The sequence below is a fragment of the Trachypithecus francoisi genome, unplaced genomic scaffold, assembly GCF_009764315.1.
Source record: "Trachypithecus francoisi isolate TF-2019V2 unplaced genomic scaffold, Tfra_2.0 Lachesis_group5, whole genome shotgun sequence".
In the NCBI taxonomy this organism is placed as follows: Eukaryota; Metazoa; Chordata; class Mammalia; order Primates; family Cercopithecidae; genus Trachypithecus; species Trachypithecus francoisi.
Window position 1 is genome coordinate 73,263,155 of NW_022681470.1, and position 27,356 is coordinate 73,290,510.

The following is a 27,356-nucleotide window of genomic DNA, read 5'->3' on the forward strand; positions in this document are numbered from 1 at the left end:
AAAATGGAATCTGTTCATTTGTTTTCAAGGAATCTGTTCATTTTTGGCCTATGAAGACTGTATGGCTGTGTCAACATCTTAAGACATCATCAACTTTCTATGATGATGACAAGAATTTAAGAATAAACAGTCTTTCTGCGTTTCAGGGGTGGGTGGGGAGCAGACTACATAAGACAGTCTTAACAAGCATCCTGTCAATAGAAAATGATTTTGACTTTTTCACAGAAGTGCAAAACTATGCCAGGAAAAGCAATTTGCCAAACCCTACTAGGCCAAAACACTTGCAGAAGGGCACTGGGACCAGGACACAAACAAGAAGTCCAGGTCATGAGCCATGATTTCTCTGCTGCAGCTTTGCCACTGTAGCTGCTCACCAATCAGTGTCCTAAAGATGAAAAGTTTTCACCAGAAACTCTCTGGGATGACTCAATACCACCTTGTTGACTGTCTATTATCTGACCAAGGAAGAAAGAATAAAATATATTTTGCCACTTTCTTCTTTGTTGACAAGTCATCTTCAGGAGCACATATTACTAGAAGATCTGGAGAGGAGAAAATGTAGGCTCTAGATTAGCTCTTTAAGACCCTAATTTTGGAACATTGGTTAATCCATTATTAGGTCTCTCTATTCTTCAGTTACTTCAATTGTTAGAGTGACAGGCTTGATTATGTCTAGGACCTCTTCCAGCTTCAAAATTCTTTGATTGAATAATTTAAAGCAGTACTTCTAAGTTAATTAGCCATGAATGGGTGCCAGACATCCTGATCCTCTTCACTCCTGGGAAGTCAGCAGGGGCCCCTCTGGTTTATCCCCTTCAGCTCTCAGCCACCTTGTTCTTTTACCTTAGCATGGCATACAAATATGATTTGTCTATGTGTTCTGTGACATAAAGAAAAGCTAGCAAATCCTGCTTTTAGAGAAGTTCAGTGAACATGGTGAACAAACATTATCTTAACCAGTTATTGTTCTGGCGATCACAATAATTTGCACAAAACTACCATCCTACACATGAAGAGAGAAGAGGATCCATTATTTCGAAACTGCACATATAGCAGCAATCATGACAGCAACCACTGTTCCCTAAAGTCCACCATTAATAAAAGGTAGTTGCTTGGACTGTAATTGTGGCATCCTTGCTACCCAAACTTGAAGCTTTTATGGGGCTTATGCAATTAACTACTTAAATGCATCGTAACACTTGCTTCTCTGACAGCAAAGTATTGATTTTTTCATCATTTTCAAGTCTCCTCCAGCACAAATAAATGTACTACAGTTACAGTTAATGCACTGTGTACATGCATTAAATGCTAGTGTGACAAAATTTATTATTTTGTGATATATAGAATAGAAGTCTGGTTTCTCAGAAAGTAGCATCACTGATCTAACATCAGTATGAAAACTACCATTGTCCTTGATCCTCCAAATTCTCCAACTTCCAAAAGCTAAGGACCTATTTTAATAGGATACTTAGGCTTTAAATTAAAAGGAGGGGACAGTGAATATAAATTTTTATATATGTCAATGTGAGAGAAAATTTAAAATAGTCTAATAGAGAAGAAAGATACAGTTTGTATTTTCCTAAAGGTGTCACTCTAGGACTTATGGCAACTTTGTTTGATGAAATTTGCCTATTTAATTTCTTTCCTTGCAGTTTTTTAGGGCACATCTGTCAAAATATTTTGCATACTAGAGTCTCTCTGATTCAGTCAATTTTTACATAGTTTGATTGTGTTGTTTTAATGACTTGTAGGATACATAGCACATTATAAAGCTAAAACTGTGTATTGAAAGTGTGATTTCTACATGCCATTTCCACATGCCAAAAAGGCCAGTAGAGCCCCTGGTAAAGTCGCATAGCTAAATATAGACCTGGCCACAGAGGTCATCACATAGTTCACAAACAAGCCTTTTCCTTGGATATAACTACACACTACAAATTAAAGTTGGTGAGTAAAAAGCAGTTAATTTTGTTTTGTTAGAAATAATATCATTTTAGTTTTAGCATCTAAGACAGATGCCAGCATTTCACTCTGAACAGATGGTAATTCCATCTAATAGTGCATCTCTGTATTAGTAAGGTCTGTTGTGTATACAAACAGTAATAAACACTAGGTAAGGATCAAAATAAATTTTAATTGTTGACATTAAATTCTGGCAGCCACAGTTCTAAGGCTGCAATATTCCTTTTTCAAGTCTGTCAGATTTACTAATGCAGCAAAAGCTTTTCCAAAAGCTGCCAGATCCCGGTTCCAATAAAAACATGTTTGCACACTACCAGTTACCAGTCTCCAACCAGGGGACTTGTTTGCAGATACTGAAAGAATTCTTCAAGAATGCCTTGGAATTGCTGCTACCATCTATGTGATGACCAGCCAGTGCTTCTTTTAAAATGCCCCTGAAGGACCGAGCATTTAATTAAGAAGTTAGTATAAAATGTTACATCCAATTGTTACATTGGGGTCATGGTACTATTTATCACAGCCACTTTCTTTTTTTTTTTTTTTTTTTTTTTTTTTGAGGCGGAGTCTCGCTCTGTCGCCCGGACTGGAGTGCAGTGGCCGATCTCAGCTCACTGCAAGCTCCGTCTCCCAGGTTTACGCCATTCTCCTGCCTCAGCCTCCGAGTAGCTGGGACTACAGGCGCCCGCCACCTCGCCCGGCTAGTTTTTGTATTTTTAGTAGAGACGGGGTTTCACCGTGTTCGCCAGGATGGTCTCGATCTCCTGACCTCGTATCACAGCCACTTTCTTACCCTACTAAGTAGGGATCTCTCATCCAACTCATTTTCTTCAATTTACAGAGCTGGGTATTCCTGAACTTCTCTGAAAGTGACATCATCCTTTCATTTGTTTGTTTTGCCCCAGCCAGAAGGATTTCCCTGACAATCACAGGAATCATCAGCTGTGCTTTCCTATAGGCTTGCTGCGGATCCAGTGTGCCAGCAAGCACCGATATGGTCTCATAATGCCTCCAGCGATCTGGTGCTACAAGGAGTAGCCCCTATTTATTTTGAGAAGCTGCCATGTTAAAAAAAAAAAAAAAAATAGCATTTAAAAAAAGCAGTTTGGCATTCAGGTGACTGTTCAATAACAAACATGCTTTGCAATCATATTTCTTTAAAAAATGGATGCATTTTTTTAATCATGAAAAATATATTGCTTCCACCATATGGGACAACCTACGACTCACCAACCGATTTAAGATGCGGCATATTGAGCTGACCATATGTTACAGAGCTGTTGAATGGCTGAGTGATTCATGCCCGTCACATTCTAGTATATCAATTAAAGCTCCTTGAAGTCTGCATGATTTGTGTCTCTGTTATTAAACCCTGCTAATTCATCCCACTTACACATCTGTTATAAATCTCTAGGAGTGCTGCATGATTCATGGCAATCTGTGAGCATGCTACAGCAAATTCTTCTCCTTGTAATTAACAGTAAATTGTTTTACTGCCATGCAATGAATTTTTCAGTTATATTGCAAATGAACTCCTAAATGTGCGGTTCTTTCCTAAGAACTGACTTATATCATTAGGCAATTAAAAAGTATTGCTTTGAACCAAAAGCTTTTAATCAAGAGAAATATAACTTAAACATTGCTTAAGAGCCATGGAAATTTGACACGTTGGTTACAAGTGTGAAATAATTTCTGTTGAAAGAGCAAAACAACCAAACAAAAAACCTTCAGTGTACTCAGGATTTCACTGATGCTAAGACACAAGAACTCCTGCCTGAAAACAATTGGTGGGACAAGTTTTGCACAGATACTGTTTATCTTAGAAGTTACTTAAGTCATCTGTCATTACCAAATTTCTCAGACTACTTTACACTTCCTTAATTGTAAAATGGTGCCTTTATTCTTGAAATAAATAATTGGATAATTAGCCAAGTTGAATCATCAGAGGATTCCATTGCTGTTCAAGTGTTCTTGTCAAAGGTGAAGCAAATTCATTTTAGCTCGCCTTTGCAGCTCTTCGAAGAGGCTTTGATTTTTTTTCCCCACTTTCTTGGCAGCGGCCTCAGATTCATGAGTCCATACATCAAGTCAGTAGTTTAACAACAAATGGAATTAAATTCAAAGAAGGGAAACTAATTGAAGGACAGCAACAAAAGTGTTTGGTAATGTGCTTTTTAATATGGCATGCCACATTTGCATGATAATTTTTCCTTTTTAGCATGGAGCAGAAAGTGACTAGCTTAATGAGGGATTATTGAAGACAGGAATGAACAAAATGCATTCATAACTAAGAACAAAGATTGTATTATGAAACAAAAACAGGCAACCTCAGAGAAGTAACTGGGTGATTGGTTTATGCATTATGAATAAAAAGGTAGAAAAATATTTATATTAGTATTCACTAATGACTATATATACAAGATTGTTGTAATTAAAATTATAAATTAACATATTAAGAGTGCTTGTTTAATCACTCTGGCTCCTATTCGCAAGGAAAAGACTTATGTACCCGAATGCAAAACAATGTGTGTTTTCAACCCAGCAGCAAACAGCCTATACATTTTACTTTGCATTCAGAAAGAAAATTTAATGCACACTAATTACTTGCTTAATGCGAGATGGACACTTCTAAGCTTGTAGTATGGAGGTCAATTTATGACAGGCAAGGGAAATATCACATTGTCCCTTCAGGAATGGATCTCCTAAAGTAATTTCTCATAAGAAGGGTTTAAACTAAACTCAATTTACAATGGGTGGAAATACACAAATTTTCCCAGATTAAAAGGATAATCTTGAAGAAAAGTATAACAAGGATTTTAAGAGGGCCCAGTTCATCAACTCATTACTTTCATACACCCAGAAGCAACTCCAAAGCCATCAATAACACTGCTTGAAGATTTTGCAATGGAGAGAGATGCAGCTGCTCCTGAGAGAACACCTCTCTCAAATCAGTTCTCAGACTTTGTCGCAGGTATCAAAACTAAAGAAGCAGAAATGCAGTACTCTGGATGAAATGTACTCATTCTAATCATATATTTAATTGAAAAAATGTTTAAAACAAGAGAGAGCCAATTATAATTCTCAAGCTTTTTAATGAAACAGCCAGATAAATCTTCACAAGTATCTTTTTGATTTTTGAGACTGAGATTTAAGGAGGCAACATATCTTTTCATGATTCAAATGCTTCTAAAAGGCTAATTACTACTTCTAATTTGTGGTGCTCTTTTTCAAAATTTTTGAATGGTCACTGGTCTCTGATCTCTGATAATGAGCTCATATGAGCTATTAGACATAAGAGTTAAATTTCCCACAAATCCATTGGAATTCATTGGAATAATATATACTCTCCAAATTGCAATGTTAATAGTAGAAAAAACAGAGCCGAATGAACCATAAAGTTGCAAGTCAACTTTTACTACTCTCCTATAACAAAATTGTTGACCATTCAAAACAACCGGCCTTATTATAGGCCTACAGTTTATTTCTATGATTTAATGTCTATTTGTTCTATTCAGATGTTTTATTTTAGGAAAACATTTAGAAATGCACATTCATCTACTGAATAAGGAAAGAGGCAAAAAGGATGATGGACTTTTAATTTTTGGCTGGTATTCAAACAAAAGCAAATAAGTTTATTTTCACTGATCTGAGCAATCTGAAAAATGGTGTATTTTATAATAAACCCAACTGTAAGTAAAATTATTTTTCCATACTTTTGTCATATAAGAGACATTTTTCTGCTGGGCAGGTGAAGAATCAGATAGTTCTAACAAAATATATTAGGGAATTAGAAAATAAACTTTTTTTTCCAGAAAAAAACACTAAAATAAATTTTTCTTTAGAAGAGAAAGGATTTTATATGGAAACAAAAGGTAATTCAATTTTTTAAAGAATGAAAATTGGGTAGAAGAAGAATTCTAGCTAAGAATTAAAAAATCACACATTTGAAATTTACCATTATATCTCCTCCTGCCTCCACTCAGTCCTTCATGTTCCAGCTTCTGCTTCAACCATGCTACTTAGGGTAAACCCCAGAGAGTCACCAGTGACCTTGCCTCCATTTTAGGTCACATTTCTCCTGCTTTCCCTATACCATATGACACTACAGACACCATTCTCCTTCTAGAATTCTCTCTTCCCTTGACTTTTCTAATACTGCTTCTTCCTCTTAGTTCTTTTCCTAATTCTGACCATACCTCTGTTCACTTCACTCTTCCTTTCTCCTTCCTTTCCGAATAGAATATTCACTAAGGTGTTTTCCTTGGACTTCTATTTTGCTTTTTCTCTGCTTTCACTAATTGATTATAACCTATAGCATTAGCTCCCATCTATATGCAGATGATTACAAAATCTGCACCATTTTTAAGCCCCAGATTTGCAATTTCTGCTGCTGGATGGTTATAATTGTCATGGATGTGTTTCTATCGAATGATCAAATAAACTCATGAGTTTATTTCTCTCATATGTCCTTTGTCCATCTTTCCCCTTTTATTTAATGGCACCACCATGGGCTACAATATTTGCTATCATTGTCCATTCTTCCCACGGCTTAACTTTCAGGTCTTTCTTCCTTGAAGTCACTCTGTTCCCTTCTTTTAATCTTCACTTCTACTCATCTGATTTACTCCCTTACTGCCTCTTTAAAAAAGTCTACCAGGCTCTATTACACCCTCTCTTCTAATCTATTGTATACTCTACTGCCAGGAAAGTCTTCATAAATATCTGCTTTCATTACATTGGTACCTGGAACAGTGCCAGCTCTTAAAACAGAAACTAGCACATGGTATGTGCTCAGTAAATAACTGCGAAAGTCTTTACCATTCTTTTATAGTTTATCTGAAATAGCTTTTAATGAGGTATCTACTCAGTCTCCCAAATCAAAATCATTTATCTTATTTTCTACCTTCCCATAGAATTTTTTTCAACTTTCTCACAGCCCTTAGCACATGTCACCATGGTGTTAATCCTACCTGTTGGATCTCAACTCCTTAACCTAAATGCTGGGTATAATTATCTTAGAATCCTCCACAGTGCTTTAAATAGTAAGCCCTCAAGAGATGGTTCTGAATTGAGCATTCATAATAAAATGTAGTAATAATATATTTATGGCACATTATTCACTCTATATTGCAACCAACAAATGTAAAATTTGCTGTTTTTGAGCAAAGTTTTGAAATGTGCCTCTAATAATTCTGAATGACATACTTCTTACAGAAATAATAAATAATGCTTTCAGATTTTAAGCCTTTCTAAGCTTTATTTTCACAATACAGTCCTTAGTCTTAGAACTCTCCATTTTATATTTCATAATAATATTAGAAAATCAAAGTTGTAAAATAAACTCTCGTTGATTTTGATAACATTAGAAATTCCATAACATTTATACTGTGACTAATAAAATTGTTATATAATATTATGATAAAAATCATGACAATAAATTTTTATTGAGAATGAACTGTGATGGGTACTGCTTTAAATATTTTACATGTATTAACTACTTCTAATCCTCATCAGAACCCTACAAAATAAGTTATGCTTATTTATAAATTGGGAAACTAAGGCACAGAGGTGAGATAATTTATATAAGGTCACACAGCTAGTCAATGGCAGAGCCCAGATTGAAACCCTGGCATTGTGGCTAACCACTTTTTTCACCTTACACATATGAATAAACTCTTATTTTTGTAAGTCAACTAACTTTCACATCACATGACTTTAAGGGAATATAAGTTTCCACTTCTATTTTTCAAGGATATAAAAAGGAGAGGGAGGATTTGGAGGGCTCTGACTAGTTAGTTTTACTTCACATTCCTGTCAATGGACAGGAGTGGTTTTAATCGCCTCTCCAGTAACTAAAATGAGAGCTGCACAGAGCACCCAGGTACATCATCTTTTATGCAACAGGAACTTGCCACTGCAGCCAATGAGGATACTGTTAGCACAGATGTTATCACTAATGCATAGGGCAGGGAGATTCTATTCTGTAGACATGTTTCCTGTTTTTCTATTCCCATCTCCAGGATCCAGCTAGTTTCTAGGGACAGCATGTCCCTCTTCAGGTTCTTTAGTTTGCTTATACCTATGAAAAGGCAGACTAGATCTCATCTATAAGAATTACACTAATAACAACTCTAGACACTATTGCATATGAGGTTCAGATGGGAGCTACCATGATATGCAGCCTAAAGGAGAAAAGAGTTGGGTGGATATATTGTTATCAAAAATTTTATTGGAAGGATGATAAATTAGATGAACAACAGCCCCCAAAGAAGTAGAATAAGAATGTCGAGTAGAAGTTACTAGGAGATATTTGCGATCAGTCTAAGAAAACACATTTTGAAAGAGGTGTCTAAAGATGGTATAGCTTTATCTGAGATGTAGTAGTTTCTGTAACACTGAAGGTATCAAACATGGGTTAGACAAACACTTGGGGGGGGATATTACAAAGAATATATTGATACTAGCTATATAGTAACCCTAGATCATTTTTACATGTTTTACAACCCTGAGAGGACGTGATTCCAGTTTTGCACGACCACGTGCTTGGGATTCCTATGTCCCTTACTATAACACACCCAGTCTTCAGCCTGTGTTGTCTCCATTTATACTTTCTCCAACTTGCAAGAGTGATAATTATTTTAATTTTTGTCTTCTAGTCTGAAATTGTATCATTTTTCTTAAAGGAGATAGAGTCCTCCTCTCTTGTCCATATTCAGCATTCAGCAAACCTTTAATAATGCAGTATACAAAAACAGGCAGTTTTATAGGAGAAGAATGTTTTGTACAAGCTAGGTACTCCATAAATGTGTGCATACATCTGAAATGCACATATATAAAATATATAAAAATACAAAGAGTTCAGTTATAAATTTAGTAAACCATAATTTCTTAGAATTTCAGAGCCGTTTGCATTGATGAAAATTTTGAAAAAAAAAATAAATTACTTGGATGAGATCATTTGAGCTAAGCAATTTTTTCCAGAACCAGAAAAAAAAATCCTACATGATTGGACCTATTAATAATACGATGAAGAGATTTGGGGAGGAGGTCTAGGAAATGTTTTTAAAGGTAAATGTGTTTTTGTAATATCTGTAATTCATCTAGAATATCTTAACCTCCTTACACATGGACATTTCTTTAAAGATAACCAGGAAACTAAGCTTTTCTCTAGAATCAGAAAAACACTAATTTGGAAGTATATTAGTGCTAAATAATTGGGTTTTATAGGTCTTACTAATACACATAATCAGGTTTGTATGAATCCAATTAGTCCTGAAGGAAGAAAGCACAAATTATACAAATCGTTTCTACTAAGATTATACTTAATAACAATTCTTTTATTTAAATTTTATTAACTTAAGAGCTTCTTATTAATAAAATAATAGATAAACATTTACCTATTTCATGAAAGCCAAATATAACACCAGGGCACACAGTAATTTCTAGTTCCCAGGGATCAGGAGTGAGTAGACCCAAGCCTACAAAAAATGTCTGGACTGAGGGAAGAGGTATCCTAAAGTCCTCATAAGAAGCTTCCTGAATGTTTCCCACGATTGTCAGGACACTGCTAGGACACAGGTTGGTAGCTAAGCCCTGGAGTCACTCTACAATTAATTATATTTCTATATATTTCTAGTTCTATATATTTCTAGTTGTATATTCTATATATTTCTACTTGTAGAGTAGAGTCACTCTAAAACTAATTGTATTTCTTATTATGACACAGCTGTAACTCATAACTCCTAGGTACCTCTTGAAATTAAGTTTTCGTTGTTGTTGTTGTTGTTGTTTAAAACTGTCAAGGTAAGAAGCAATCAGGGTTAGTGAGGGAGGAGAAGACAGCAGAAAAGACAAATATAAAGTCTCAAGTAGAGAAGGTGTTGAACATTACAGGTTTTCTTTTTTCTTGATAGGCAACAAATTTTTCATACCCATTAAAACTTGCTTACCTGCTGCTAAGGTCTGTCCTGCTCCTGAAGCACTGGTCACACAACCAACTGAATTGCAGAGAGTAATAGTAAACTCATATATCCTATAAGGTTTCAGTCCTTCTACAGTGTAAGATAGTTCTTGGGATTTAGCAGTGTGCAGCAGCTTCAAGGCAAAAAAAAAAGAAAGATAATAGGTAATCAGTGTGAAAATATAATCTTGGCAGTCAAAGTTCCATGAATTCAGACAGAGGGAATTATTGCCAACCACCATTAGGAAAAGGATTTTTTTTTTTTTTTTTTTTGGAAGAGTCTCGACAAGCCAGGATTTAATTGATAATTGTACAATCACACTGTTTTATGAGGTAATAATCCAGTTCCTGAGTGGATAAATGAGAAAACCAAGTTATTGCCTCATAAAGCAGCGTGGTGGTATGGTTATTGTCACCAATGGTAGAGATAAAGATGGTGACATTGTCATTGTTATCATGATAAAGTCCAAACAAAGCCACGGGGCTTGGTCAAAAATAACCCAGAGCAGTAATACCCAGGCTATTTGATGGTGCTAGGACAGAAAGAAGTGTTGTTGCTATGTTAAATTAATACTATCATTTTCTTTGTGAAAAAAAGTCACAGAAGAAAAAGGGGAAAAAATAAACATTAGACATATTACTGAGCATCCACATTAGGTCAATTCTCAATCATCTTTCTTATATAAACAAGTGTATACAGATTAGATCAAACAGTTACATTATCTGAAATACTATCTTTATCATATAATTTCAAATGAAAATAGCAGATTTGAGCAAAGAAGACTGACAGGAAACTCACAGTCCATAAATAAATTATTAAACAATGAACTCTCAGAGTTGGTTCTGTCAGTATAATTTGAAGTGATCAAAAGCAACCATGTAAATTTGTTTAGGTTGTACGTACAAAGGCCTCTAGAAATTATATTCAGAAAATAAAGTCATTAAAACAGAGAGTATGACACTAACTATGAGTACAAAACTAATTTTCTTAGGACTACTGATACATAGTCACATAAAATAATCTTCCACAAATATAAATACAGACAAATGTAAAGTTCAGTAACATTTGGAGTAGTTTTCTAGAGAACTTCTCTTTAGTGGTAAAATAAAATTCATTTGGAATATTTGCCTAGGTGTTGACTTTAAAATTTCAGTTCTAAAAAGCTGCGAGATTGGAATGTAGAATACGGTGTTTCAATAACGTTCAGAAATAAACATGGTTTTAAAGATTCTAAAACTCTAGGATAATTTAAACTTAAAACTTTTAAGCCATTTCCTTGCAATTATGTTTTGAAATCAGAAAAACATCAAATACCAAGTAATTATTTCTTTTTCTAATTCTAAAATAATTATTAATATAATGAAGATATAAACTTTTCTGTGAAATGTGATTTAAAATTTTCTAAGCAAAATAAGCCTTGAACTGAATTAAATGTATGAATATTGCTATAATGTTCATCCCTTTTAGAATAATCCTGGTAGAATTCAATGTAAATTTTTAGAAAATGGAATTGTTTTTAGGATAAAACACATTAAGCTATTTCTTATTTAATTTAGGAAGTACAATTATTTTTAAACAAAACATTCTTTGTAGCAAGAACCTGCAATGACATAAAATAAGTAAGAAGAAATCTACACTAATATTTATTTTGATGGGCTTTTACTTCTCTACAGATGATTATTATAAATTACATTATTTTTAAAATACATTGTTTGCCCCAGAACTTGCAGCATAAAAGTATCACTTGGATAGACTTTGTCTTTGTCATGTACATACAGTCAATTTATAAGTCTTATAAGATTTATCTAATTGAAAGTTTTTCATGAAATAAGTCTTCAAAGGGGTGGGAAAAACGCCACAGCAGCTTGAACTCCCACAGTGAATCCTACATCATCACCACTTTTATGTATCCCCCCTGCCTCATTCTTAGGCAAAGGTTTTGTACTAGTTATTTTTATAGTAGATTTTCCCAGGGAATTTTGGCTATTTATTTACAAAGATTATAACAAGATATACTCAGGTCAGTTCAGATATAAATTTAATCATTGAGAAGGTAAAAAATTGGACTTTGTTCTGCTACTTTTGATTTCATTTCCTTGAATAGAGAATATGCACTGGAGAGAGAGTTCAAAAGAGAATAAGGTGGGCCCAGTGCAGTGGTTCATGCCTGTAATCCCAGTATTTTGGGAGGCCGAGGTGGTGGATCACTTGAGGCTAGGGGTTCGAGACCAACCTGGCAAAGATGGCAAAACCCTGTCTCTACTAAAAATACAAAAAAAAAAAAAAAAATTAGTCAGGTATAGTGGCGTTCACCTGTATTACCAGCTACTTGCAAGGTTGAAGCACAAGAATCACTTGAACCCAGGAGGAGAAGTTTGCAGTGAACCGAGATTGTGCCACTGCACTCCAGCCTGGGTCACAGAGTGAGACTCTGTCTCAAAAAAGTAAAAACAAAAAAGAGAATAAGGTGATATATCTATGTCCTTATTCCAGTTCAGCCATAAGGAACAGCCTTTTAAATAACAACAACAACAATAAAAATATTTATTTTCCTGCCCCTTTAAATGATAGCTAGTTTATAAAGTATAATGTAGTTCCATACCATTAATAATAATCACTAATAATAATGTGTAAATATTTATCAGGCTCTTTAAGCAGGTAGGTGAGCAGAAAGTGGTTTTCCCATTTCACAGATGAATAAAACCAGAAGCACAGAGATGTGTGATATGGCTAATAATTGGGAGATGTGGAATATGAACAAACAGGTTGACTTCTAAGGCTGTAATTTTTTTTTTTTTTTTTTTTTTTTTTTTTTGAGACGGAGTCTCGCTCTGTGGCCCAGGCTGGAGTGCAGTGGCCGGATCTCAGCTCACTGCAAGCTCCACCTCCCGGGTTTACGCCATTCTCCTGCCTCAGCCTCCCAAGTAGCTGGGACTACAGGCGCCCGCCAACTCGCCCGGCTAGTTTTTTGTATGTTTTAGTAGAGACGGGCTTTCGCCCTGTTAGCTAGGTTGGTGCGGTGGCTCAAGCCTGTAATCCCAGCACTTTGGGAGGCCGAGACGGGTGGATCGCGAGGTCAGGAGATCGAGGCTGTAATTTTTATAAATAATATTTCTCCCCTTATTTTTTTCTTAGAATAACTATTATGCTATGAGTAATAGATAAATCAAAACTGTATTTTACAAAGAAATAATAGTTTATAAAGCCAAAGAATAGTAAAAACAACAAAATAAAACATCAAGTATAAATGAGATAAAACATGGCAAAGACCACATGGAAGTTATAACCAAATTTACCTTAAATCCCACGGTATACCAGATTGGTAGACCAACCTGTTTAAGTTAAAAGATATATATTATACCAGTTGTGTTTCATCATGAGATAGTTGCAAATGAGTCAACACATAGATTAATGAAAAATAAGTAATCGTAAATTATTTATCGGCTCTTCTTTTTCGTCCAGTATACAAAATAAAATTGTGTGTTATACATGCATTCTGTCCACTAAAAAGGCTTAGAAAAAAATGGAAAACCTATTAGTAGTGGATTATATAATGTCTCCCAAAAATTCAGAATGAGACTTTATTTGGAAAATGAGATACTTGCAGATGTAATTAATTAGTTGTCATCCTGGATTTCAGGTTGGTTTAAAATCCAATGACTGGTATCTTTATGGGAGAAATGAGAGGAACACATAGACCCAGAGGGGACAGAGACACAGAGTAGGACTTGTGAAGACAGAGGCAGCAGATATTAGTTATGTTGCCACAAGCCAAGGAACACCAGGAGCCACGGGTAAGTGGAAGAGAAGAAACGTCTCCTAGAGCCTGTGGGGAACTCGGTCATACTAACACCTAAATTTCTGTTGTTTTAAGACAGTCAGTTTATGTTAATTTGTTACACCAGCCCGAGGACACAAATACTCTAGGGTACAAAGATCTGACCTCCTAACTTAATTTGAGACAAGCTAAGAGGGTCATTTCAGCTCCAGAACTACCCACAGAATCCGCTGAGGCTGCTTCCACTATTGTATCACAGTTCAGCTTCTTTGCTGCTCAATCCTACATACTTTATCACTTCACATTTGTTGTTTCTGAAAGTGCTCCCCCAATAACCCTCCTGTACTTAGTCTTCTACCAAGTGTCTATTTCTGGGGGAATTTGCCCTAAGACAGTCATAACAGGAGTGGCCCTAGGAATGAGACTCTGAAACGATAGTTTGGGCCTCCATCATCCACCCACTGGTGTACAGTGATCTCATCACAGACAGCAGGTAGAGTACTGATAGTCCACAGCATGCCCTAGTGGTTCAATGCTGAAACTTCCATTAGTGGTGAACTGCGATGAGTTACCAGTAGAAGGTAATTCACTGGTTTGGTGGAATCAGTAATGATAAGGACTACTCTGGGGAAACTAGTAATTATAAGGACTATGCATGGATCTTGCTGGTTGCTATCAATGCACTGAAGAAAGACAAAGGAAATCTGAGGGTGATTAATCACCAATTTAAGACAAACTATAAAAGCCACCTTGACAGTATTCTTTCTCTATGTCAATAGCATCGTATTTAATGAATCAGATAAGCAGGAAATGGTAGGTATGCAGAGGCAAGACATATGTGTTCTAGAAGGTGGGAGAGCAATATTATGAAGATTAAGTCATCTGCCATATCAGTGAAGTTTTTAGGAGTTCATGTGGCCTGAGACATGCTAGGATATCCCCTCCAAAATACAGGACAAATTGCACCTTGCATCTACCACCACTAAGAAGGAAACAGAATGTCTAGTTGACCTCTTCACGTTCTGAAGGGAGCATATTCCACATTTGAGAATACTGTTCTGAATAATTTACTGAATAATATGAAATGCTGCCAGTTTTGAGTGCATCCCAGAGTAGGAAAGGGTTCTGTACCAGGTCCAGCCTGTGGTACAGGCAGATCAGCCACTTGGGACATAATGTGTAGTAAATTTTACAGCACTAGAAGTAAGCATGGTGGGAAAAGATGTTTCAAGGCACATACAGAAAGAAAATCACAAGGCAGATAGACCCCAAGAGCTTGGAACAAAGACATAACATGTAATGGAAACTATATACCATTTGCTAAATGGCCCTAGCATGTTTTCAGGTCTCAGTAAAAACAGAACAACTTGTCAGGGAACACCAAATAGCCATGCAGCTAGAACTACTTTTTTATAATCTGGGAATTGTCTCAGCCAAGCCTTGAGGTTAGAAGGGCGCAACAGAAATGCATCATAAAATGGAAGTGGATGTCTGAGATTGGGTATAAGAGAGCCAAAAGCTGTAATACATTGTACAAGCAGGTGGTTCAGGCCCCCATGACATCTACCATTCTTATACTGGTGGCTCAACCTCAGCTCATACCTATGACCCATGGGAGTTCCCTTAAGAGATAAAAGAATGGGGGGGAAAAAAGCAGAGTTTAGTTTACAGATAGAACGTCTTGGTATGTGGCTGCAAGTCAAAAATGGTAGCTGTTGCTCTACAACCCTCATCAGAAATGGCCCTGTGAAACAGCAGAGAGAAGAAATCCTCTTAATGGGCAGAACTTCAGGCAGTTCACTTGCTCACACATGTTGTGTGGAAAGAGACGTGTCTCAAGGTAAAATATACCTGGACAATATGGCAGTGGCTTGGAAATATTGGCCAAGGGAATGCAAAAAGAAAGATGGAAGGATCAGGAACTAGGAATTCTGGGAAAGAAAAATGTGGCTAGATCTATGGGAGTAGGCATAAAGTGTAAAGATCTTTTTATCTTATGCTAATGCCAGCGAAGAGCATCTCTCTCAGAAGAGGCACTGAGCAACCAAGTACACAGAATAACTCGTTCAGTTGACATCCTTCCACCAGCTTCTGCTATTGGCCACTTGGATGCTGGTAAAATGGGCAGAGAAGTATATCAGCCACAACTGGAGAGAACAAGAGCCTCTCATCCTCTAGGAGTGCTATGTGTATTAAATGAATTGGTACATGTACACAGTAAAGCCTCAGTAACTTTTAGCTATGATAATTATTCTTACTACTGCTAGCTGGAGGATGAATTACTAGAAGGCAATATGTTACTCTATATTCAAAACCTTGAACATATTCGTAATTCATTTTGATATAAGCTGTGATAAATTTAATTCTTCAGATTTTTTGAAGGAAGTAGAAATGTGTAAGAAATGTACATGTAAGAAGTTTTTATCAATGTTATTTATATTTCCAAAAGAATTAATACAATACAATATCAACTGACTGTGGACTGGTTAAATAATCATTGTGTGTCCAAATAACATGATAGTACACAGTTAATGAAAGTCAACTTCCTGTAAAATATTTAAGGATACGTGATAAATGCAAAAAGCAAGTCTTGTGAAATAAATTCTACCAACTTAGTTTCAATATAGGGTTATACCAGAAAAAAACAAGTGACATACAAAGAAGGAGCCTTGTACACATAATATTATACTTAAAAAATGCCCCATTTAACCAATATAGAGGGAGACTTCTGTCACAGAATTCTGCAAACTCAAAAAATGTCCAAATGAAGTCCTAAGCCAATTCTGAAAGGACACTAGTTAAAAATAACAATACCTGTGAAAACACCACAGGAATAGACTGCTGAAGTGATTGTTCAGAAATCATATTGATGTCATACCCCACAACTTTTCCTCTTGTAACATTATCTGCTGGCTTCTCCCAGGAGATATTGAGAGAGTACGAAGAGAGTGGAACGACTGAAGGAGGGATCATGAATACAGGTGCTATCAATGAGAACAATAACAACAACATCAAAACAGTGAATGCCGTCCCTATATATTTTCAAACTGAATTCACACATTCATTTCGGTTTCTGAAATACCTTGTACCTTTTAAAATATTCTGCTTTGAAAAAGCCCAAGGATATGCTGGTATATGTCAAAGGTATTCACTTTTTTAAATGTTACCTGAAAGTATATTCTCCATCTTCATATTACCAGCTATTTTCTATTTACAAAATAAAAATCTCATAGGAATTTGCTTGTGTTCATAAAGATAACTAATGGATAGTTAGATAGAAAATTGTAAGTCTTATGAGTATCTAAAAGAAGTCACAAAAATAGAATATCTCAGTTCAAAAAGTTCAGAAAAATGCATGGTGATGTAATGGATTTCCCATGTAGGGAAATATGTCATTGAGCCAATCCAATTCAACTGGCTGAATATTATTCTTCAGAAAGAGGTAAACCTAAAGCATCCTAAATAACCCCAATGAATGTCTCAAAGTTTTTGTTAACTTTTTATTGAAATGTTCAGGTTACATACACATGCATTTCCCCTCTGCCACTCTTGAGCTCTTTACAAGGATTTTAAATGTGCTAACCAAAGGTGTATTATCAAAGGAACTCATTGCACTTTCATTAGTTAGTGACCCATAAGATTACAAGGGCCCAGTATTGCAGTTTCACCCATTACTTTTCATTTCTGACCTTGATTTTCCCCTTCCAGAATGCCATGCCTCATCACTTGTGCTATCATGGCTCTATTATTTGTCCAAGATGGCTGGTCATCATTAAGAGATGCTCAAGCACAATGTGTATTTTATTCATGAAATGATTCCCTTGGACATCAACCTAAAGCTACCCTCATCCTCCATACTCCTAACAGGTCAAGTTTAGATCAGGACTTGGGTTTCTTTGATATCGACAGATTAAACACATAACAAAAGTGTGTTTTTTTCTTAAAGGCTCATGAAATTTGAAGTATTTTTAATATAAAAAATAAAGTGGAGGATTAAAAATTTTTGCCTTAATGAAGATACTCCAGAAAATTTAGATATGTTGTCCTCCTTCCTTATCATCATGCCAACTGCTTACAAGCACACTTGTGAATTATAGATTTTGATGTCCAGGATTCTGTCATTATATATAATCTAGTACCTGAACTATTTATTTTGGAAAGATAAATAAAAACCAAGACAAATTTGTGGAATTGGTTGACTGTTATCTCTTTCACTGAACATAAATTATGCTGTATATGGAGCAAGATGAGACATGTGTCCAATCCACTTCAGGAGTGGAAACCAAATGCTATTTTTGACAAACATTCCCAAAAGACTATAACTATAGTTAAGCCATTTTCGCCCCATGAATTAATAACTAAAGCTTTTACTTTTGCCCCCTAAAACTTACTGCAAGTACTTTATGACCTTGAGTTGTTTATGTAACAAACCCATATATACGAAAATTTTCCTTGGTCTATGGAAGTTTCTAATTCTTGCTTTTCAAAATGTACTTTAGCAGTACTTTGACTTTAATTTGAGGAAGCACTTGCATTCAGAGGTTTTAAAAGTAGAACTTAAAGCATTGATATTTACCTGATTCTCCCGTTCTTTCTGAGACCCAGGCAGAAGACACACTTCCAGCCATATTCACAGCTAAGACACTAAACTCATACTTGGTATATGGCTCCAAGCCAGTGATGGTTGTCATTGTTTGAGGAGGTTTTAATGCATTTTCATTGGCCGATTCTCCAAATGACTGAGGACTGAGCCAGCCATTGCTCTGAAAAACTCGACTTTCCTCAGATGTGGTTTCTTTAGTAGATCTCAGTCTTCTCATGTATAGTTCATATCTTATAATTATTCCTAGAGAAGTTAAATAGTGAATCTAGGTAACTCATCAGACAAAGGGGTTACTTTAGGAATATGGTAGGGACAGGTCATTTAAAGAGTGCTGGATTTTCATTATCCTTCTAATTAGATTACTGTCAATTTCCTTAGCATTCAAAAGGTAGTGATTTAGTAGTTTTGTAATCTAGATGGTAGGTACATAGAAGACAACAAACTGATGTGTAGATGAATGTATAATATACTATTAAAGGCATATGCATGGGGAAAACAAACCAAAATGGACAACATATAGACAAAAAATAACTACACTTTATCATAGCTAAATTCAATCTTTTTTGGAATTAATGGTCATAATTTCTATTAAGAATAGTCAATTCTTTTGGGGAAATTGATCACTGTAGTTTCAGTCTGTATCCTTTCAAATTTGGAGGTTTTAATTTAACTTATTTAACATAAGCCCTGTTTGTATAAATGTTATAGTCAATTTCTACCCAGTTTTACCAAACAACTTTACAAATCTAAAGGAAGATTTTGCTATAATACTTACATGATATAAATGATTAAAAATCTGTGAATGTGTGTCTGGCCTATATAACCAAAGGTTCAATTGTATGAATGCAAAAATTAACTTAATGGAGTCAGTTAGCTTATATACATATTTTTTGTATTATTTTATATCTTTTTCTTACTTAGAAGAGAAAATGTGTTGCTTGTGGGTGCCCTAACTTGTGACACAGTCAAATATAATGCATTTCATAAGTGAGTTTCAAATTATAAACATCATTTGTGTTATGGCAGATGTCATTAAGAGCAAAGATAATATTAGCCTTTTAAGGGGCAATTTAATTGAATGGAATTTGTTATTAGATTAGAAGAAATACACTTGTTCCACTAACCAGGACAAACACTATCTTATATCTTTAGAAACTGTTTCTTAATTATTATATTGTACAGCTATAAAAAGGAATACAATTGCCAAACTCCTAATTGCACAATTACAATAGATTCTCATTCATGTCTTGCCCAAGAAGGGGAATCTTGGCCTTGGATTCTTACCATTTAGTTCCATTGGTGGAGACCATTCTACATGAAGTTCTGTGGAACTGATTTTCTGCACCTTAGGTGGACTCAGTCTTTGGGGAGGGGCCTGGGCTGTGGTCACAGTAATAGGCAAGCTGTGTAAACAGCCCCCACTAGTACACGCCTGTACAGAAAAATAGTACTTGGCAAATGGAACCAGATTCCAGATGGTAGCTGAGGTTTCATGACCTTCGTAGGAAACACATGGCTGACCACCAGCCAAAGGGACACAGGACAAAATATACTTCTCTATAGGACCAGATTGATTTGAGAGTGTTGTCCAGGTAAGTGTCGCAGAGTTTGAGCCAACAGGAATGATATAACTTAAAGTCAAGTTTCCCTCTGGGACCCCTGGTTTTGTCCTGAAAGTGACAGCTACACTCCTTGTTGAACCATGCACATTGGTGGTCTCAATGTAATAGGAATATTTGGTATACGGTAACAGGTCAGTGTCTAAGAAGTATTGAACACCTGAAATGAAAAGAAAAAAAAAGTTACATTTCACAAGTTGGTGAAGAATCATTGCTAACTGCTTTCCTATCATATTATTTAATTACATAAACTATACCGATTTATTCTTTTGGTTAAGGATACATTTCATATTTTTAAAATTGAAATAATGCTGGGCGCGGTGGCTCAAGCCTGTAATCCCAGCACTTTGGGAGGCCGAGACGGGCGGATCACAAGGTCAGAAGATCGAGACCATCCTGGCTAACATGGTGAAACCCCGTCTCTACTAAAAAAATACAAAAAACTAGCTGGGCGCGGTGGCGGGCGCCTGTAGTCCCAGCTACTGGGGAGGCTGAGGCAGGAAAATGGCGTGAACCCGAAAGGCAGAGCTTGCAGTGAGCTGAGATCCGGCCACTGCACTCCAGTTTGGGCGACAGAGTGAGACTCTGTCTCAAAAAAAAAAAAAAAAAAAAAAAGAAAGAAAGAATAATGTAAATACCGGTTTATTGCTTTTATTATTGAGTACAACATAAGAAAAGCGTCATTTGTAATAAAGAATATTTAGATGTTTGTTTTAACTCTAGTTTTGCTTTTCATAATGTCCTTTTGTTAGAGGGTCTAAGGGAAAGTTCTTGTAGTTCTCCAAAACAGAAAAGTAACTATGTTTCCTCTATGTAACTGATTTGCTTGTTAAACACTAAACACACCTGACTAAGGGTCAGTAGATTACCACCAAGGGGTAAATCTGTCACCTGGCCAACATCTTGACTGGAAGATTTTCTTATTTTCTGACCTACAGAAATTATAAATGTTTATTGTCTTAAGCAGCTAAATTTTGGAGACATTTGTTATCAGCAATGACGAATTTACACAACAGACGTTTCAGATAAGCAGGACTTCTATGCATGAAGGATTGTGTGGGCAGAGAGAAGCAGCTACAAAGAGGTTTTAAAAAAATAAGACAGGGAGTGGAGGTGATTAGGCACGTGACTGGAAATCCTTGCTCTCTAAGGACAGGAAACACATTGTAGGACTGTGAAACACACAAATGCCAGAGTGGCTGCTGCCTGCTCCCTGATGGGGCCGTTTGTATGGGAGATGGGAGGAGGGTTCCATTATGCAGGGGTGCTCTATAGCAATATGAAGGTCCCAGCACATTTATGTGCTTCCCCTTCCCCTTCTTCCTTCCTTCCTTCCTTCCTTTCTTCCTTCCTTCCTTCCTTCCATCCTTCCTTCCTTCCTTCCGTCCCTCCTTCCCCTCCCCTTCCCCTTCTCTCCCCTTCTCCTTCCTTCCTTCCTTCCTTCCTTCCTTCCTTCCTTCCTTCCTTCCTTCCTTCCTTCCAACAGGAGATAGAGCTTTATTGTGGAAAAGCTGAGTTCGCAAAAGACTGAAACAGCAACAATGTTTAGCCTAGCCCATCTATTTACAGTACATAGGGGTTGGGGTTTCCCATACACATATGTATTGTTCTCCCCTAGCCTAGATTTATCCCCATCAGCAACTTTCATTTCTTTCCTGGATCTGCCATTGTCCACAAAAGACACAACTCTTCAGGTGATAACCTATCATGTAAACCTTGGCATTCTTTGTCATCCAGGCTGGAGTGCAGTAGCACAATCTCGGCTCACTGTAACCTCTGCCTCCCGGGTTCAAGCGATTCTCCTGTCTCAGTCTCCCGAATAGAATAGCTGGGACTACAGGCGCCCACCACCATGCCTGGCTAATTTTTGTATTTTTTGTAGAGATGGGGTTGCACTATTTTGCCTGGGCTGGTTTGAACCCATAGGCTCAAGTGATCCGCCCACCTCAGCCTCCCAAAGTGCTGGGATGAGAGGCATGAGCCACTGCACCAGGCCCTTCTTCCCAGTCTACAGCTCCTACAGAGCATTGTGGGGTCTGACTGCTCAGTGGAGGAGGCTTCCGCTGGTGTTGTGGGGGGCATCTTGGGCATTGACTCAGGTGGGGGCCACTGTCTTGTCAGAGATGACCCTGATAGAGCCGAGGAAGGTGAGACAGTTCTCTCTCTGGTGACTGTTTTCAGTTGTACCATGGGTACCAGGGGTCGCCTGAGATCAGGGTAGGGGCTGGCGGAAGAGCACTCACAGTCCCATGAGAGGTACTGAAGTGGAGGTCCCAGGTTTCAATCTGGGGCATGTGGTTCCTGAGGAGACCATGATCCCTGGCTTCCTAGATGGCCCGTGTCAATCTCATGTGCTGCTTTATGCAGATTCCTGTGTATGGAGCATGGAAGATGATAACCACCGACAAACTCTTCCAAGAGCACAACATGCAACTTACGATCTCGGCAGATGGGGCAGGGATTCCCAGCAATTTTATTCCCGCAACTCTATGTATTTCGAGTCCACTGTAGGGGTATACCACCTTGTGATTGCCGTGGTAGTCAGCCCAGATACGGCAAGAACCTATCCCTCCTGGTATTCTTCTGATTCCAGGTACTTCCAGGGTTCATTCTTATAAGGGAAAATGGGAACTGGGGACCAAGAATCCTTCTCAGAGGGAGCTTTGGTGCCAAGAGTCTAGAGGGGAACCTGAACTCCCTGGGCACCTCGGAAGAGAGAAAGGTTAGGAAGCCGCCTCAGCAGGGGGTTTAATGTGGACGCCGCCATCTTGACGTAAACCAACGCAGGAATTTCTTGGTTTCTTAAAGCAAGAAACCAAGGTGAGGGTGCGGTGTTGAGAGCAAGTGAGCCTACTATGGGACCTTCTGTGGCTGGGACAAAGTCACTCTTCCACCTCTGAGAGGGCTAAAGGGTGGATGTAGGAGATGGGAGAAAAACAAAATCTCAGAAATTTCTCGGCAATAGCAAAAGCCTAGGGAATACTAAAATAATAGTGTGTTCAGGAAGCCCTGACCAAGCTGAGAATGAACACACGTCCACCAGCTTCATGCATCAGACATTGATGCCTTGAGGATGCCAAGGGTTGAGATCTGGCCAGCTACACCTTACAAATGAGACTGCATCCTCTAAAGGGCCTTCTGCAAATGGCCAGAAGGAAGCTGCCCTTCCCCAGATGTCATGGCGGTTGAGGGAGGGGAATAATTAAAGACTGAACAATGCAAGGGAGTATCTGAATGAAAGATGGTTTTGTCATTCTATTGCATATGCCGTTGCAAATTCTTCATGAAAATATGTTGAGTATTGTATTAGAGTACAATCAGGATATAGAAACCACAGAGTAATTTGTACAAGGAAAGTTTAAAGAATGATTGATTACAAAATGGTTTTACTTCCTAAGTGGTACAGAAAACGCTAAAGAATATGGGAATAGAAGAGACAGGGGAAAGACACAATCCTTAGTGCTAAAGCAGAGCACCCAAAGAAGGATCATATTTGGAAAAGTCCCCTAGGGCTGAGACTCAGACTGTCTAGACAGCATGCAGTTGTGGTTCATTGTTATTTCAATAAATATTTATTAGATTAGATTAAAGTTACCCTTATCGCACAATAAGGCTGTTGAAAATATTAACAAAATTTGAAAAATCACTGATAGCTAAAACAATGATGGAAAATAATCTATTTAACATGCCAAAAGCCAAAACCTAAAAGACAAAAATAAATTTCAGTGCTGAATATTCCAAAAGATTGTCTGGCTTAAACTGGAAGTTGGAAGACCTATAACCTGATGACAATTAAAAGAAGTACAGTACTTGTTGGATGTTTGTAGCATCTGAAAAATGGAATATAATCCTAATAGATCAGAGTGTATTATACAAGAGCAGTCTACTTAATAAGAAATTGGAATCAGATAGAATTGGGATGGAAATATGCATTTGTGTAGGAATATCATATAAGGCAATTTATAGTGTGAAATAAATAAAAGCATTTGAAAGGGTATGAATAGGATACCCATTAATGATATCATAACAAAAAAATAATACTCAGGTAAAAAGAGCTCTTATCTCAAAGTAGTTGCCCTCCTTGGCTGGGGTACAGATCTTTAACTCTGAGTTTGAAAATTTGCTGTTACTACAGACTTCTGCATTTTCAGAGCAACATTTAAAATCCTTGGCTCAGCACTGATTTTTGATCTTGGCTGATACCCTTCCGGTTTGTAGCACTCCCCCAGTGTACCACCTACCAAAGCTACATGGAACTGACCATGATTGCTGAATATACCTTATTTTCTCATATACTTCCATGTCTTTTAATACAAAATTTATTTCATGACAATCACTCTTCCTTAACTACAGTATCTGGCTAATTCAGCTTATATTCCTTCCTTACTAGAAAACTTTCAGTGGTTTTCAATCACCATCATTGCCACCACAGGCACAGTTACATTTCCTATACCTCCCATGCCACCCTGTGCTTTTTTTTTTTTTTTTTTTTTTTTTTTTTTTTTGAGACGGAGTCTCGCTCTGTCGCCCAGGCTGGAGTGCAGTGGCCGGATCTCAGCTCGCTGCAAACTCCACCTCCCGGGTTCATGCCATTCTCCTGCCTCAGTCTCCCGAGTAGCTGGGACTACAGGCGCCCGCCACCTCGCCCGGCTAGTTTTTTGTATTTTTTAGTAGAGACGGGGTTTCACCGGGTTAGCCAGGATGGTCTCGATCTCCTGACCTCGTGATCCGCCCGTCTCGGCCTCCCAAAGTGCTGGGATTACAGGCTTAAGCCACCACGCCCGGCCCACCCTGTGCTTTCTTAACACCCCAAGTTTACTCTGGTTCAACATTTATATATTCTATTGTTACTTTGGTTTAGTTAGTTATATGTCTCCCCACTCCATAAGGAGAACTATTCCTTTCATCTTTGTATTTCTAGTGGCTGATAGAGTTTCTGGTCAGGAATAAGCACTGATCAAAATTTTATTTATTAAACACATGAATGATTTTTCTATACATATCTGATCTATTGTTCCAGGAAATAATATAGTAGTCCCCTACTATCCACAGGAGATACATTCCAAGATCTCCTGTGGATTCCTAAAACCACAAATAGTACTAAATCATATATATATATATATGTGTGTATATATATACACACACACATATATATACACTATTCTTTTTCCTATACATACATATCTATGATAAAGTTTAATTTATGTTAGGCAGAGTAAGAGATTAACAACAGTAACTAAAAATAAAAATAGAACAATTCTAACAATATACCACAATAATAGTTATATGAATATGGTCTTTCTCTCTCTCTCTCTCAAAACATCTTATTGTACTGTAGACTCACCTATTTTTGGAGCATTGCTGACCATGGGTAAAAAACTGCAGAAAACAAAACCATGGATAAGGGGAAACTACTGCATTAAGAATATTAAGAGCCTTATAAAAACAATTGCCTGTCATCTTCTCTTCTGTTTTCTCATCCTGTCTCTATATCTTATGTTTCTTCATTTATTCCTCTCAGAGGTAACTGAACCATCTTACCACTTGTTACATTGATCCCTTGATGTAGTATGGGATTATAAATTATAATATTAAAGATGGAAATGAATAAGGGTAGAAATGAAATCCCCGGGCTCATTAAAATATTTGGTTGTCTAAAACTCTAAACTTAAACTATGTTAATATCTATAGGTGATAGAAATCATTGTCACATATAAAAGTAATCATCCTCTAGTTTCCAGTGGAAGGATTTCTCTATTGTGACGTTTAAGGACTATATCCCTACTCATGGCATCCCAAATGAGGAACAACTCATCTGGCTGTGAATCTAGGGAGTCAGGGGGTAGGGAGCAAATTATGTTTAGATCAACCCATTGCTTTTTCTCTCTTCTAATTTGTCTTCCTGCAGGAAAAAGGATATAGTCTCTAATCTGACTTTCATCAGTAATGAAGATCATTTTTATTTTTAAATTTGATCTGCCTACTATGTCTAGTGCTCCTTTGATTCCAAACTCAAATAGGAACAACACCAAAAAACAGTATGAGTTACTCTCCACTCCCTAAACCTGCAACAGTAACACAAGAGTGCTATTTCCTCCATTAACTGTTCACTTTCATCCCATGACACATAAGATACCTATGTGCAACCCAGAAGGGGGCTACAATAGAGATACTGCTAGGGCTGATTATGTATGATCAGCCAAAGTGCTAGCTTGACCTCTACCTTAAATAAAACGTAAAGATATACCTTGTTTTTTAAAGTTAATTATTCACAATCTTTAAAATTATTCACCATTGTTTGCATGCTATTATTAATAACAAATAATTTGAAAGCTTTAAAGATGGTACACCAGTATATCATGACCTTAGGAAGGAAAGTATGTCTTAGAGAATCCCATAGCACATTAGGCCAGCTAGAAAAAGTTTCCATTCTAAAAAAGAATTCTATAAAGGTCTCAAACAAACTGTCAAACTTGCTTGGAAGACAACACCATTAATTTTCTTTGAAAAGTTCAATGATTCTCCACCTATAATTCCTAATGCCTTGATTTAACCCAAAGATTTGTGTTCATCCAGCTGAATATAAGTAGTGTTTCCTTTACATGTTACACATGCTAGCCATGCACTAGAAATAGAGTAATAAACATGAAGCTATTATTAGAATGATACAAAGTTCTGACAGTGTTAACCAATTGTTCTTACTGTTCAAATGCCATCATGCAGATAATTTTCACATCATTAATTACAGTGATTGTCAAGAAATGCCAGAAGTGGCATTTTTTAATGAAAAATATGGTTTTAGGAAATAATACCTTGTTTAATAGGATTATATAAATGTCTGATTAGTGAATGAATACACATTTATTATGTAAGAAACTGTTATTTGGATTCCACATGAGTGCAATCGTCAAAACAGCTAGTGTTGTAATAACATGTGATGTTCTATAAAATAGATCACAATATGTTACTATGGAAATCATGCCTCTGCTTGAATAATGTCATTGATAGTTTTAAGTTTAATTTTGCTATTGCATTAAGCTGTATGGAAAATAGGGTGACCCTAATTCACAAGTTCAGAAATAACTCAACCAGTGGCACTGTCATTTCAAAATCATTTTCAATATTTTTATAACTCCTCTCTTTCTCTGTCACAAAAGTTTAAGTTTCAGGACACCTGGATCATGCTGATATTTGGAAGAAAATAAACATTCTAGTAGCAGGTTTTTAGGATACTTTGCCAACATGGCAGATGTAGACAGATGTTCATTTCCCTTTGCAATCTGCATCATGAAGTTCAGAGTTTCCATTAACTTTAAAGAAGACTTGGAATACTGAAGAGAAATGTAGGGCCAAGAGAAAGGGATGGACATAAGAAGCTAAATTCTAGTCATATGAATTAGGTGCAAAATGAAACCCAGTATAATGCATACAAAATA

General features: G+C 36.8%; 1 protein-coding gene and 1 pseudogene across 1 annotated transcript in view; both read right to left on the reverse strand.

Moving 5' to 3' along the window:
• Window positions 1–27,356, reverse strand: part of USH2A (usherin) — an 809,712-nt gene that overhangs the window by 555,838 nt on the left and 226,518 nt on the right. The window contains exons 16-19 of the mRNA XM_033195653.1: window positions 19,586–20,080; window positions 18,275–18,544; window positions 16,513–16,682; window positions 9,909–10,053 (exon numbers count right to left, since the gene is read on the reverse strand). Coding sequence (XP_033051544.1) covers window positions 9,909–10,053; window positions 16,513–16,682; window positions 18,275–18,544; window positions 19,586–20,080 — 1,080 coding nt within the window. The remainder of the gene's footprint in view (window positions 1–9,908; window positions 10,054–16,512; window positions 16,683–18,274; window positions 18,545–19,585; window positions 20,081–27,356) is intronic.
• On the reverse strand, window positions 21,565–22,690 carry LOC117076010 (annotated as a pseudogene).